The 15,527-nt window shown below is 43.1% G+C and overlaps 1 protein-coding gene across 3 annotated transcripts in view; it reads right to left on the bottom strand.

The window, feature by feature from the left end:
- Nucleotides 1–15,527, bottom strand: part of KCNQ5 (potassium voltage-gated channel subfamily Q member 5) — a 623,719-nt gene that overhangs the window by 95,050 nt on the left and 513,142 nt on the right. For all 3 annotated transcript variants that reach the window (XM_070376187.1, XM_070376188.1, XM_070376190.1), the window contains exon 7: nucleotides 11,573–11,668. In XM_070376187.1, the coding sequence (XP_070232288.1) occupies nucleotides 11,573–11,668 (96 nt within the window). The remainder of the gene's footprint in view (nucleotides 1–11,572; nucleotides 11,669–15,527) is intronic.

The raw sequence follows: 15,527 nt of genomic DNA, 5'->3' as shown, positions 1-15,527 counted from the left end.
ACTCCAATACTTCGGCCTGGAAAAGACCCTGATGCTGGGAAAGATTGAGGGCAGGAGGAGAAGGGGACGACAGAGGATCAGATGGTTGGATGGCATCACCGTCTCAATGGACATGAGTTTGGGTAAACTCCGGGAGTTGGTGATGGACAGGGAGGCCTGGCGTGCTGCGGTTCATGGGGTCTCGAAGAGTTGGACACGACTGAGCAACCAAACCGAACTGAACTGAACTGAAGTTGGTGCACAATATACATGTATACAATATAGTCATTCACAATTTTTAAAGGTTTATATTTCATTTGTAGTTATAAAATATTGGCTTGGAGTTCCCTGGTGGCACAGTGGATAGGAATATGGCTGCCGATGCAGAGGACACAGGTTAGATCCCTGTTCCGGGAAGATTCCATGGAGCAACTAAGCCACACGCCACGACTTCTGAGCCTGTACTTTAGAATCTGTAAACTGTAACTACCGAGACTTTGTGCTCCAACTGCTGAGGCCCAAGTGGCTAGAGCCTGTGTTTTGTAACAAGAGAAGCCACCAGCAATGAGAAGTCCATGCACTAAAAAGAGAAGTATTCCTTGCTTGCTGAAACTATAGAAAGTTGGCACAAAGCAACGAGGACCCAGCAAAGCCCAAAGTAAAGGAGTAAACAAAGAAATTATAAAAATTATAAAAAAATAAACTATTGGCTGTATTCCCAAACACAGCCTTGTAGCCTATTTATTTTATACATAATAGTTTGTACATCTTAATCCCCTACCTTTATCTTGCCCCTCCCCTCTCCACTGGTAGCCACTATTAATATGCTGTTCTCTCTACCTGTGAGTCTCACCAGCTCTAGCCCTTTTAAAAAAACTGAAGTAGAGTTGATTTACACTGTTGTGTTAGGTATCGCAAAGTAATTCTGTTATACATATATCTAGTTATTTTCAGATTCTCTTCCCATACAGGTTATTACAGAGTATTGTGTGTAGTTTCTTGTGCTATACAGTAGGTCTTTATTCATCTATTTTATATATAGTATTGTGCATATTTTAATCCTAAACTCTTAGTTTAATCCTGCCCTGCATCTTTTCCCTTTGGTAATCATAGATTTGTTTGTTTTCTATGTCTAAACAGGGTACGTGCAGGCTAAGTTGCTTCAGTCGTGTCCAACTCTTTGTGACTCTATGGACTGTAGCCCACCAGGCTCCTCTGTCCACAGGATTCTCCAGGCAAGAATACTGGAGTGGGTTGCCATGCCCTTCTCCAGGGGCTCTTCTGGACCCAGGGATAGAACCCACGTCTCTTATGTCTCCTGCATTGTCAGGTGAGTTGTTTACCACTAGAGCCACCTGGGAAGCCTTCCTAATCAACCGAAGTCAGGAATGTTTAAGCAGCTGTCAGGACAATGAACAGGTGGGCTGTGGTATGTTAACACAGTGGAGCATCACACAGGAACCGTCCATTATAATTATGCCCAACAATGTGGATGAACTTTACATGAATACTGTTGAGTGAGAGAAACAAGACACAGAAGAGTACATACTCTGTGCTTCTACTTCCCCAAAGTACAAAAGCAGGGGAGCCTATCCTTGCTGTTAGCAGGCAGTGAGGAGCTCCCCTGGGGGAGGGGGGACCCTGGGACCCTGGGGTGCTGATCTGGTCTGCCCTTCCACTGGTTGCTGGAGACATGCAGCACAGTTTTCTAGGAGCTGTGCTGCCTTCCTCAAGCACCTTATACTTCAATAAGATGTTCCAGAGTGATATAAAAAAGTGGGGAAATATATAGTAGGACCTGAGGGGTTTTATGTTATTGAGAAAGGTTTAAATAATCGATGCCACTTCCTTGCCCAGAGCCTTCCTCACACAGCTCATGTTGATATAACCTACAAATCTCTCAAGACTTATGCTACGCATCGTGGCAGCTTATAGAGAACAAGCAATTATTGTATCATCTTGAAACATTAATTTTGGCAAATACTGTACAAACACAATCTACAAGTGATATAGAGTAATCAGTAAAGACACATGGTTTTATTATTGCAGCCAAAGAATTGATGCTTTTGAACTGTGATGCTAGAGAAGACTCTTGAGAGTTGCTTGGACTGCAAGGAGATCAAACTCATCAATCCTCAAGGAAATCAACCCTGAATATTCATTGAAGGACTGATGCTGAAACTGAAGCTCCAATACTTTGGCCACCTGATGCAAAGAGCCAACTGATTGGAAAAGACCCTGATGCTGGGAAAGATTTGAGGCAGGAGGAGAAGGGGGTAACAGAGGATGAGATAGTTGGATGGCATCACCTACTTGATGGGCATGAATTTGAACACATTCTGGGAGCTAGTGAAGGGAAGCCTGGTGTGCTGCAGTCCATGGGGTCACAAACAGCTGGATATGACTGAGCAAGTGAACAACAACTTCTATAGTGAAGGCCAGAGGGCCCATTCCCACCCACGTGGCTTTAATAAGACAACTTTCATGGAAGGAGTCAGATGTATGTGAACTCAGATACTTTGGAAGCAGGACTCACGTAGACGTTAGAAGTACACAGCAGGTCTGAGCATTATTAGATAAAAGTGGAAAAAAATTGAAACAACAGTACGCCCCGCCCCCCCAAAAAAATGGGACCAAGACATTACCTGCCAACATTATAAAGAACTAGGGGCAAAAGAGGCCACTCTTAGAAAATTGAACATTTTCTTAGCAGTGAGATCTGGCTTCTTACTCTTTTTCTATCAAATTTATCTCAACAGCTAAGCTCTATTCCCTCCATCATGCTTCTCCTAAAAATATCTTACAAATGGGGGAACAGGGAAGCCAGCGGCCCCTGCCTCAGGGCTGATGCTAGTCAGCAAAGAGGCAGCGGAGCGAGTCTATTATTCTCACCCTCCAATACCTCTGTCCTCTGCTCAGCTCTCCTCAGCTAATCGCTTCTTGAAGCTGAACCCAAGGCCACAGCCATGTGATCCAGGAGCCAGCGCTCCTCTCTTCAAGGCTAAAATGACATGGTGGTTAGCAAGACATTGCCTTGAGGGACTTAATTTATATGGCACATGCACTCCCATGGATGAGTCAGCAAGAAACAAAACGAAAGCCAGGTTCACCGTTTACCATGCAAGCTGGTGCTTGAGGCAGCCAAACAAGTTCACACTTTGGTCTCTAATGATGAGCACCATGTCAGTGTAATTATGCTTTAGGGAGGATTTAGTAGTTTGTTCCAGAGAAGGCAATGGCACCCCACTCCAGTACTCTTGCCTGGAAAATCCCATGGATGGAGGAGCCTGGTAGGCTGCAGTCCATGGGGTCGCTAAGAGTCGGACACGACTGAGCGACTTCACTTTCACTTTTCACTTTCATGCACTGGAGAAGGAAATGGCAACCCACTCCAGTGTTCTTGCCTGGAGAATCCCAGGGACGGGGAGCCTGGTGGGCTGCTGTCTATGGGGTCGCACAGAATTGGACACGACTGAAGCAACTTAGCAGCAGCAGCAGTTTGTTCTGTCTGGAGTATTATAGCTATGGAATGTTGGATTCTTTCTGGAAATCTTAATTGCGGCTGATCATCCAAAGGTATAGCTAACATGGAACAACTTTTTCAAGGTACAGAATTTAAGAAGCTGGAGAACAAAAATATTTAGGGTAAAAACCAGTCATCTCTTTTTTTCCAATTTACTTCTCACTCATTTTTGTTCTTTAATGGCAACCCCTTCAATTTTTATAGCTTTTGCTTTTAAGAATCCTTATTTTAGGGATTGCTCTCACATCTCTTTGAGGTTTTTAATTTTCTTACCATAGAAGATAATGACATAGCCATGTACACACGTGCCCCTGTCTCATCCTACTGAAAAATTTTAGTTAATTCTAGTTAACTTTCAGTTAACTTTAGTTAACTGTTTATGCTTGCGTTACTTTGACCACATAACCATGGTTCCTAGCTCAGAAATGTGATGTACTGTTGATTACTATTTTCTTTCCTGTATAATTAATTTTGGCTTTTTGTAGAGTTCAATTCAGTTCTGTTAGTCGCTCAGTCGTGTCTGACCCTTTGTGACCCCATGGACTGCAGCACACCAGGTCTCCCTGTCCATCACCAACTCCCAGAGTTCACTCAAACTTGTGTCTATTGAGTTGGTGATGCCATCCAACCATCTCATCCCGTGTCATCCCCTTCTCCTCTTGCCTTCAATCTTTCCCAGCATCAGGGTCTTTTCAATTGAGCCAGCTCTTTGCATCAGGTGGCCAAAGTATTGGAGCTTCAGCTTCAGCATCAGTCCTTCCAATGAATATTCAGGACTGATTTCCTTTAGGATGGACTGGTTGGATCTCCTTTCTGTCCAAGGGACTTCCAAGAGTCTTCTCCAACACCACAGTTCAAAAGCATCAATACTTCGGCGCTCAGCTTTCTTTATGGTCCAACTCTCACAGCCATACATGACCACTGGAAAAACCATAGCCTTGACTAGATGGACCTTTGTTGACAAGCTAATGTCTCTGCTTTTTAATATACTGTCTAGGTAGACTTTGTAGAGTTCAGTTCAGTTCAGTCGCTCAGTCATGTCCGACTCTTTGCGACCCCATGAATCACAGCATGCCAGGCCAGGTGATGCCAGCATCACCAGCTCCCGGAGTTCACTCAAACTCATGTCCATCGAGTCAGTGATGCCATCAAGCCATCTCATCCTCTTTTGTCCCTTTCTCCTCCTGCCCCCAATCCCTCCCAGCATCAGGGTCTTTTCCAATGCATCAGCTCTTCGAATGAGGTGGCCAAAGTATTGGAGTTTCAGTTTCAGCATCAGTCCTTCCAATGAACACCCAGGACTGATCTCCTTTAGAATGGACTGGTTGGATCTCCTTGAAGTCCAAGGGACTCTCAAGAGTCTTCTCCAACACCACAGTTCAGAAGCATCAATTCTTTGGTGCTCAGCTTTCTTCATAGTCCAACTCTCACATCCATACATTTGTAGAGTTAGTATTACCCTATTCTAATTTATTGATTTGCCTTTATGTACCTATGAGGAAAACATTCCTAAACTTTGGAACAGAACTCAAAAATTCTATTCATCAGCTATGTTGAGAAAGCTGTGAGTCCACTGTGTCTCCCTGACGACTTCTCCCCAGGCCTGCCCTGAGCTCTCTGAGCTCTCCTTCCTGTGTGGCATCTCTTGTTCCCTGGATCCCATGTTTCCTTCCTCTCTTGGTTCATGTCCTTGTTTTGGAGGATCAATTCAAGCAGCTTTTCCTTCTCCTTCTTTTTTTTGGACTTCAGTTTTATTGAGGTATAATTGACTTATAAAATTGTGAGATCTTCAAAGTTTACATCATGATGGTTTAATGTATGTATACATTTTGAAAGAATCTCCTTCATTTAGGCAATCCATCACCTCACATATTTGTCTTTTTTTTGTTTGGTGTGGAACATTTAAGTTCTACAATCATAGCAAATTTCAGTTATACAACATGGTTATCAGTGACAGTCCCCACGTTTCACATTAGATCCTCAGAACCTATTCATTCTCATAGCTGAAAGCTTGTACCCTTTCATCCTATTTCCCCACCTTCCAGCTCCTGGCAATCACTTTTTGCTTCTGTTTCTAGATGGACATTTAAAAAAAAAAATTCTGGATTCTACGTATAAGTGAGACCATGCAGTATTTGTCTTTTTGCCTGGCTCTCTCGCTTTGTATAATAACAAGGTCCATCTGTGTTGTTGCAACATACATACATATATACATATGCATATACATTGCAAAGAAAACCAGCATGGAGGTTCCTCAGAAAATTAAAAACAGAACCACCATATGATTCAGCAATCCCACTTACAGCTGTACAGCCAATTAAAGACATGGAAACAATCCAAGTGGCCATCAACAGATGAATGGATAAGGAAAATGTAAAATATATATATTGGCTTCTTGAGTAAGGGTAAATGGTAGGTAAAATGTTGAGATTTTGCATATCTGAAAACGTCTTTATGTGACTGTCACACTCCATGAATATTATGGCTGGATAAAAAATTATAGATTGGACATAATTTTCCTCCACAATTTTGAAACTATTGTTCCACTGTCTTCTAATTTTAAGGTTACTAATGAGAAATCCATGCAATCTAGATTCAGGACCCTTTGGGTATGTTCTGCTCAGAAAGCATTTAGGATTCACTTTCTTGCAGGAGTCCTCATATTTCACAAGGGTATCCTGTGAAGCTTTTTCATTATCAGGGCTGAGCCCTTACAGGGGTTGGGGGAGGGGGGTGGGTCTTTTACTGTGGCCACTCCTGTCCTTCAGTTCTGGAGATCCAGAATATGAAATTTCTTTGACAAAATGCTACCTTCAGTTTTCCTGTACTCTTTGTGAAGTATTTATGTTGGCTGAATATTTGATCTCCTGGAATGGTTATCCAAATTTCCTACTTTTTTGTTTCTTTTTTCATCTCTTTTTATTCTCCTTTTCTAGATTTTCAGTTTTATCTCCTTTTCTGTTTTCTTCTTTTTCTGAAGTCATGTTTTTCATATCCAGGATGATTTTTTTTTTCAGCATCTGTCCTTATTTATGACTGAAGCATTACAAAAGATGTACAAGCTCTGTGTCAGTGGTCTGAGTTTACTTTAGGGGCATCACTTTAGGGTAATGGGATACAGGCTTAATTCTTTCATAGGAAGAAGCCAAAGTTTCAATATACAGTTTGCTTTTCTTTGCGGCCAACTCATTTCTCCAGAACAGCATCTTCTTATCTCTTCCCTCAGGAAAATAAGCCCCCAGTCAGCATTCATTTCACAAACTTATTTTACCCACCTGTCTCTGTTTCCTACAAAGTACCTTGGCTCCTCTCTGAACTGGTGCAATCGCTCTAGAAGGAAACTCCTCACATGGAACTTCTGAAGGACCTTGAAATACGAATCTCCAGGCCTCAGAGACATATCTATGAGGCACTGGATACGCCCAGTGCACTGGACTTCAGATTCCAGAGCACTAGATTCAGATTCAAACACCAAGGACTTGAGTTCTACCTCTTTCTAGGTTTGTCCTGGGGATCAAGTGACAGAATGGGGTAGAAACACACCACACAGCAAGAGGCACATCACAAGTCTCAGACATTATTAATACAAGTGGTGACATTGGGCAGGTATTCTAAACATCATTGATAGTTGCTTTTTTTTTTTCCAGACAGGTCTACCTGAAAGGAAATGTTAACTCAAATGAATCATGCAAAGATATTGATACAACTAAATTTGTTGCAAGCTGCTGAAGTTTTAAACTTTTATATAAAACCCTGAAATGCTGTTAATTTAGTTGCCTTGGTGCCCGAACGACAGAGCATTCTGGGCCTCTCCAGTGCCCTTTACACAGACAGCAACTCTGGCCCCAAACAGATGAGACTGGTCTTGGTCTTGATGCTTTGTGTGGTCAGCAAACCAAGGTAGGTTAATTGGGTAAGAAAGTTGATGGATCAGCAAGTGAAGCTTGCTTTTTAATCTAAAGCATCCTTCAAATAAATTCCAATAATCTATAATCAAAGCATAAAGCCCTGACTTCTGGCAAAGGGTTACAGCAAGGAAAAACAATGAACATATTTAATAATTTTATTATTATTTTTGAATCTAATAAATTAAGTCAAGCTGAATTTAGAAAAGGCAGAGGAACCAGAGATCAAATTGCCAACATCCCTTGGATCATCGAAAAAGAAAAACTTTTGCTTTATTGACTATGCCAAAGCCTTTGACTGTGTGGATCACAACAAACTGTGAAAAATTCTTAAAGAGATGGAAATACCAGTCACATTACCTGCCTCCTGAGAAATCTGTATGCAGGTCAAGAAGCAACAGTTAGAACTGGACATGGAACAACAGACTGGTTCAAAATTGGGAAAGGAGTACGTCAAGGCTGCATATTGTCACCCTGCTTATATAATTTATATGCAGAGTACTTCATGTGAAATGTCAGGCTGGATGAAGCACAAGCTGGAATCAAGATTGCCAGGAGAAATATCAATAACCTCAGATATGCAGATGACACCACCCTTATGGCAGAAAGCAAAGAGGAACTGAAGAGTCTCTTGATGAAAGTGAAAGAGGAGAATGAAAAAGCTGGCTTAAAACTCAACTTTCAGAAATCTAAGATCATGGCATCTGGTCCCATCACTTCATGGCAAATAGATGGGGACACAACAGAAATAGTGATAGACTTCATTTTCTTGGGCTTCAAAATCACCACAGATGGTGACTGCAGCCATGAAATTAAAAGACGCTTGCTCCTTGGAAGAAAACCTATGATCAACCTAGATAGCATATTCAAAAGCAGAGACATTACTTTGCCAACAAAGGTCTGTCTAGTCAAAGCTATGGTTTTTCCTGTGGTCATGTATGGATGTGAGAGTTGGACTATAAGGAAAGCTGGGTGCTGAAGAATTGATGCTTTTGAACTGTGGTGTTGGAAAAGACTCTTGAGAGTCCCTTGGACTGCAAGGAGATCTAACCAGCCCATTCTGAAGGAGATCAGTCCTGAATATTCATTGGAAGGACTGATGCTGAAGCTGAACCTCCAATACTTTGGCCACCTGATTCAAAGAACTGACTCATTTGAAAAGACCCTGATGCTGGGAAAGATTGAAGGCAGGAGGAGAAGGGGGTGATAGAGGATGAGATGGTTGGATGGCATCACTGACTCAATGGACATGGTTTGAGTAAGCTCCAGGAGTTGGTGATGGACAGGGAAGCCTGGTGTGCTGCAGTCCATGGGGTCTCAAAAGAGTTTGACATGACTGAGTGACTGAACTGAACTGAATAAATTAATTAATTACATTTGGACTGAATAAATTAATTAATTACATTTGGACAGGGCAACAATTGCTTTTTAAATTGGTAGAATCCACTTCGATTTATGAAACTATGATTAGGTTTAAAGGTATTCTTCAACATTTAGAGCTTTTCATTTTAAATTCTTTTTTGTTTAGAATAACACATAGAGCTTTGAGTAAAAAAAAAAAAAAAAAAGATTTTACTCCACTGTTGCCTATCTTGGTACAAGTTCAATTATCGATCATAGTATATGTTACCTTACCCTGTTCCACAAAATAAAAACCTAGATATTTAAGTAAACTTTGCAATCAGCCCCGTTGCTTCCTACGGGTGACGTCTGAGGCTGTTCTGGCCTAGCTCTGCCTGGCTCTTGGCATAGAAATGCCTCTGGCCCAGAGATTTCTTGCAGGAAATGTAATCTGTTTTCAAGTTCAATTGGAATTTTTTTTCACAATTTATTAGTTAATAACGATGAGTTAGATCAGAAATTCCCTCCTATTTTTCTCTGTATCTGTTTCATGCAGTACAATCGCCAGCATCTGGCTGGCTAGTGTACACCTGAGATGTGGTTGGTTCCATCCAGGAGCTGAACTTCTAAATGTAAGCACCCACCTGCAGCTACTGGCAACTGTGTTGGGGCACAGCTGTCAGCTCTGTCATCACAAGGGGTCGGAGCCTCAGAAACTCGGCAGGGGCCTCATTTTCCAACAGGACAGCGGATGGCCTAAGATGTTTTTGGACAGAGTCCCCTTTTATATCCACAAATATTAAGGATCTGTACACAGAAGTGTCTGTACTTTGAGCACACGTTGATTGAGAAAATATACAAAATAAAAAAAGCGAATAAAACAATTTCACAAGGATCTTCAATAAATTTGATCATTATCCATGCCAATGGCATGGCTGTGCTCCTGAGATCAGGTGTGCGTAAGGCATGTTATCCATTCCCCAGGTGGACCGGGCTTGTGCCAGGAACCCAGGGAGTAACTCTGTGCTCACAGGCTAGAAAGCATTCTTCAAGAACTGAAAGATGTATACATGAAAGAGGAGTCGAAAGAGAAAAGGAGCAAGGAGAAAAATGCATTAGACATGTGGGGACACCTTATGGTCAGTTAAGCTCCACAGGGTGGGGGGCTTGCTCTCGGGTGTTTTCTGTATGCTCTGGGGTGCGGACGCTCTCCTTCAGCACCCCTCATCATTTGGCCTCAGATCTTAAACTCCTGCTATTCAGGGATATTTCCTTCAGGAAAACAGAATTTACTGTATCTTTGGTGCCCCTTTAAAACCTGGAAAGTTAAAAACTAGAGCCCCTCAGTGCTTCGCATTAGGAGTCAGGGAACAGCTTTATTTAAACACTGACACCCTCATGTGGCCACAGAAACAGATGGACTCCCTTCCTGATGTTGCTGAGCCCTCCTCTACTCAGCCCACCTCTGCAGGAGGTGCCAGCATCACAGCCACAAGCAAAGGCTGCAGGAGGGCTGCTGTGTTGTGGCCGCTGACCCCCTCCCTCTCCCGGAACCCACAGTGTAAGTGAGAGAGCGTGTTCCTGTTGCAGAAACCACAGCCACCGCCCCAGAGCCTCTGGTTCTGTAGCTCTGGGTCGCCTGCTGCCTGGCAGGGAGGAGATTACATAATCATCTCTGCTGTAATTAAATATGAACTCCACAGCATGGATCCAGAGGAAAACATATTAAGTGATTTTTAACCCGTCTTCCAGGGTGGTTCTGCTCCCCAGAGATATGGAGGACAAAAGAGAAGCATTCCTTTACTGATGAAGCAAACCCGAGTTATTGAAAAGAAGATTAAACGCCGAACAACTTATACATTATGAGTTAGCTTCAAGTAAGGTGCTCAAGGGCTTCCCTTGTGGATCAGCTAGTAAAACATCTGCCTGCAATGTGTGAGACCTGGGTTCGATCTCTGGGTTGGGAAGATCTCCTGGAGAAGGGAAAGGCTGCCCACCCCAGTGTTCTGGCCTGGAAAATTCCATGGACTAAGTCCATGGGGTTGCAAAGAGTCGGACACGACTGAGCGACTTTCACTTTTCAATGTGCTCAAACACTGATGGACTCCATTACACCACTTTCTAAAATAAGTATTTCTAGTTATTGCTCTAGACAGCATTAAAAGTGATCCCCCAAGTACTAAACCTTGACATTCTGAATAAATGTGTTTTTCAGAACAGCCACATACACCTGGCCGCAGAAGGTGAGTGCAGTGCAGGCTTTCTGCTCCATCCTGAATGATCAATGGTGTTTCACCAACTAGTTCATGACTCTAGGCCATTCCGGGAGCAGCATGACCTTGCTGACATCTGTGTAGCCTTGCTTGTTGTTGTTGCTGTGTAGTTGCTAAGTCTTGTCTGACTCTTTGCGACCCCCATGGACTATAGCCTGCCAGGCTCCTCTGTCTATGGGATTCTCCAGGCAAGGATACCGGAGTGGGTTGCTATTTCCTTCTCCAGGGGATCTTCCTGACCCAGGGATCGAACCTGGGTCTCCTGCATTAGCAGGCAGGTTCTTTACCACTGAACCACTAGTGAAGCCCCTGTGGCCTTGCTGGCATGGTTAATGAATGCAAACGAAGCACGGACCATTGACTGAAAATAGATATTTTTCTGTTTGGGAGTGGGGAGCCCATGACCAAATCCAAGACTGTGCAATAAGTTCTAGCTTCGTGTTTAAAAACAAAACCAAAGGGTAGCTCTTGCAAGTGAGGCCACAGAGAGCCTGATTCCCGACCCAGCACCCCTGCAGGGAGGGCCGTGCTCCTGGTGCACTGACATTTACCTGAATGAGGTTGGCAGCTGGGTTCCGTCTTTTCTCAAAATGTTTCTGGCGGTGCTGTTCTTGTACTTTTAATGCAAAACCTGAGCCAAGAATGCCCTGTGACAAAATACAGAAATAGTGCTTAAAAAAAACTCCCCCCAAAGCATCATTAAATAATACAAATACTAAAAGAAAAAAACAACCCTTTAAGAAGAGTCTGAGAAAATACAAACAGTATGCAACCTGTCCATAATCTTGTTACTTATTAGACAAACATGATTTCCTCTATTATTATGCCACTGGCCAATGGCAAGTTGTTGAACAAGAAACAGGATGATGTCTGTCCTTCAGAAAATCACCAGGTGCTGCCCTCCAGTCTCCTAGGGTATAGGAGGAGGCCCCACAATTCCAAATAAAAAAATGCTTTTGCATGGCCTTCTCTGTGGCGTTTCTTTGCACCTAAGTTAGAGAAAACAGGCCTATCCAGTGACAGATGAGGGGGATTTAAAATCTGGAGGTGTTACTGCCTCGTGGATGTGGACCTGGGAGCTATTTTAGCATGCTGATGGCAACTACTCCAGTTTATACTTTCCGTTCATGAATGGGTGGGGGAATGATCTTATTAAATTTTAAGATCTGTTCATGATGCTATAATTCTACACCTACCAAAGGAAAGCAAGTGGGGAAGGACAGTTGTTTAGATGAGACACATAGACACTCAGGCTTGGAGATGTTTCCTTTTTGCCTATTTGTCCAGTACAGATGAGAGCACGGGTCAATGCAAAGCACATACTTATCCTCCTGATTCTTTATTTTTTAAAGTTAATTAATTCACTCATCAATTAGTTTTTCTTTGTGCTGGGTCTTCATTACTGTGAGGGCTTTCTCTAGCTGTGGCAAGTGGCGGTGACTATCTACTTGCCGTTCTTGGTCTTCTCATTGCAGTGGTTTCTCTTGTGGTGGAGCCTGGGCTCCAGGCATGTGGGCTCGAGCCCAGGCTCGGTAGTGGTGGTGCACGGGCTTAGTTGCTCCTTGGCACGTGGGATCTTCCTGGATCAGGGATTGAACCCGTGTCTCCTGCATTGGCAGGCAGATTCTTTACCACCAAGCCACCAGGGAAGCCCCTCTCCTGGGTCTTAATCCTCAGAGTCTTAACACTCGGAGCAAGCCTTGCTTTCTCGGTTTTGGCTCACCCATTAGGTCTGGGGGCTGGTAAAACTAGCCTGATCCTTCTGTGTTTATACTGGCTTTTTGGCTGGTTTGCCTTTTTCTGCATATCGTCTTCATCTGCCAAAATCCTGCTCTCTTGATACGTCCCCTATTTTCAGTTTGCTTTGGTCTAAATTTGTGGAATCAAGATGCTTCACGTCAGCCTCAGGTTGAGGTTGGCTTCAGAGTTCACTCAGTTCAGTCTCTGGGCTTTGTCTCTTAGTCTCCACTTTATTGGTGTGGGAAGCAGAGCCCCTCAGCTTTCGAGTCTGGGATTGTACTTGCTAGCTATAAATTATTAGCTTTTTATTAAACTTCAAGGAATCTAACCCTTAGGTTACAGCCGGGTATCTTACGAACTGTAAGTCAGTTCCTTGCCATAGGTAAGGGACGGCTGTTTTTCTTTTCTTTATGTGTTTGAAGTCACTCACAGATAGTAAGGGCTGTCTGAGGGGGTGGTATGTCTCATCCTTGTGACGTTTTAGGTCTCAGTGGATGACAACTTGATGAGGATATTTTTGGGCTCTAGATAACCTTTACTCTTCCTCCTTATCTTGAGGTGGTTTAGTCACTAAGTCATGTCCGACTCTGGTGACCCCGTGGGCTGTATAGTCTGCCAGGCTCCTCTGTCCATGGGATTTTCCAGGCAAGAATACTGGAGAATTCTCCTTGAGATTCCACAATTCTGAGTACCTCTGTGATGATAACCAGATAATACATAACGCAGTTATGTTTAAATACAGTTATACAATGATACTATTGCCGTTAATGAGCAGTGATGGACTCCCTCATCAATCAGGATGTGCAACTGCACTGTGAAATTAGAAACGACGTCACAGGGTCTGTTTTCCATCGCTCTTTCTCAGCGACTGTCTCGTCCTGTCTGAGGTTTTCATCTCACGCAGGTTGTGACTGAACAAACTAAGCTTTATGAAAACCTGGTTTGTAGGATTTTATTCGTGGATTTTAACATCTCCCTGCATTTAGAGGTTATAAAAATGGCCTTCTGTTTCCAAATCCAAATCAACTCTTAGTTATTCACAACTCCAAAATTACCTTCTGCTCCTTAAGACCATTTAGGAAAGATTTATTTATTTTCCTTTTAATGTCATTTTTCATGAAGCTTAAACATGTAAGAGACTGAAACAGCAGAATTTATAGCATATATTTATATTATGTATTTATATTACATGCATAGATGTGTATAATCCGCTCATAGGAAGCATAATTTAGTTTTTGTAGAAATTGAATTAACAGCAATGGCTACTATTTTTGAGCATTCATTATGTAAATATGAGGTTCAGAGTTAAATCCCTTTTGGAAAATGAAGACAGGCCCTGCATAACACAAACTGAACACCTGCCAAACAAGCTAAAATGTGGTGGAAATCATGCTGGCATTGCTTAGAAACACACACTAGTAGATGGCGACCGTGGGCTGCAGGGCTCTTGAGCCAGACTGTACATTACAGCAGTCATGACACCAGCTCTGCTCATTGTCTGGTTACGGCTCCTGTCCAGTCCTTCTCCATCTCCCTCAGCCGTCAGTTCATATACAGAAACGCAGGTCTGTTAAAAATAAAGCCTGCTGTGTAAAATATAGCTAACGTGCCATCCCGTCAAATATTGAGACCGACAGAGACACATTCTCAGAAATTGAGTTTTGTCTTAATTCATTACCTTCCCTGGTGGCTCAGAGGTTAAAGTGTCTGCCTGCAATGCGGGACACCAGGGTTCGATCCCCGGGTAGGGAAGATTCCCCTGGAGAAGGAAATGGCAACCCACTCCAGTATTCTTGCCTGGAGAATCCCATGGACGGAGGAGCCTGGTGGGCTACAGTCCACGGGATCCCAACGAGTCGGACACGACTGAACGACTTCACTTTCACTTTCTAAGGTGAGATAAACTTTCAGGTTTTAAGTTTTAGAAGTTCTCCATAAACATCAGATAGAAATAAGACATCTTGGCAAATATTCAAAATATTTATCCCTTTTCTTCCAGGTTAAAAGAGCTGATTTGTACCCTGTACTTGGCAAACAGGTTAAAGATATTCTCAGCAAGAGGGAAGCGAGGGTCCGCAGGTGGAGACAGTCCCTCTAAGGCAGTGGTGACTTATGCTACTCATGCTTCTCAGCCAAGAATACAGGAGAATTCTCCTTATCTTGAGGCCCTGGGATGGGGCCTCAGGGAAACAGACCCCAGCCGAGGTGGTGGCCCACATGCCTGTGTGATGTGCAGGAGAATGCCTCTGTGGTGTACAGGAGAATCCTACTTCTAGGGAAAGACAGGGAAGGCTCTTCTCTTCTTGGCCCTTTCTTTCCTGGGTGGAAGGCAGGCCCAGCATCCATTCTGACTTTCTTAGCAAAGTGCCCCTGTGTTCCCCTAATTTCAATCTGACACCACTGCGGCCGGCAGGTGCACTGGACATACTGGTGTTTCCAGCCACCTTTTTATTTTTTTTTATTAAAGGTAAACATGAACCATCTTTCATTCATTCAGTAAGAACCCTGCACCTACCGTGAGGCTGCAGTGAAACTCTCCATGGTAAAGTCTACTCTGCTTGGCCCTGTGAGGGGATGCTACGGGTGAGTGAGATTTTGATTTCCAACACGAATTGATTTAATTTACATATAAAATCTTAATCACTTTATTGGGAAAGCTTCTCAAGAATGACTAATTAGTCTCTGACCCTTAACCTAACAGCAATACAACTGACTCTGCCATGATGGTCCAGGGTTTCACGATGGAGGCGAGCAACCTGCTGGGTG

This window comes from Bos mutus, chromosome 9, assembly GCF_027580195.1.
Source record: "Bos mutus isolate GX-2022 chromosome 9, NWIPB_WYAK_1.1, whole genome shotgun sequence".
Classification (NCBI taxonomy): Eukaryota; Metazoa; Chordata; class Mammalia; order Artiodactyla; family Bovidae; genus Bos; species Bos mutus.
Note: the sequence above shows the minus strand (reverse complement) of the source record. Positions and strands in the feature narration are given on the sequence as shown.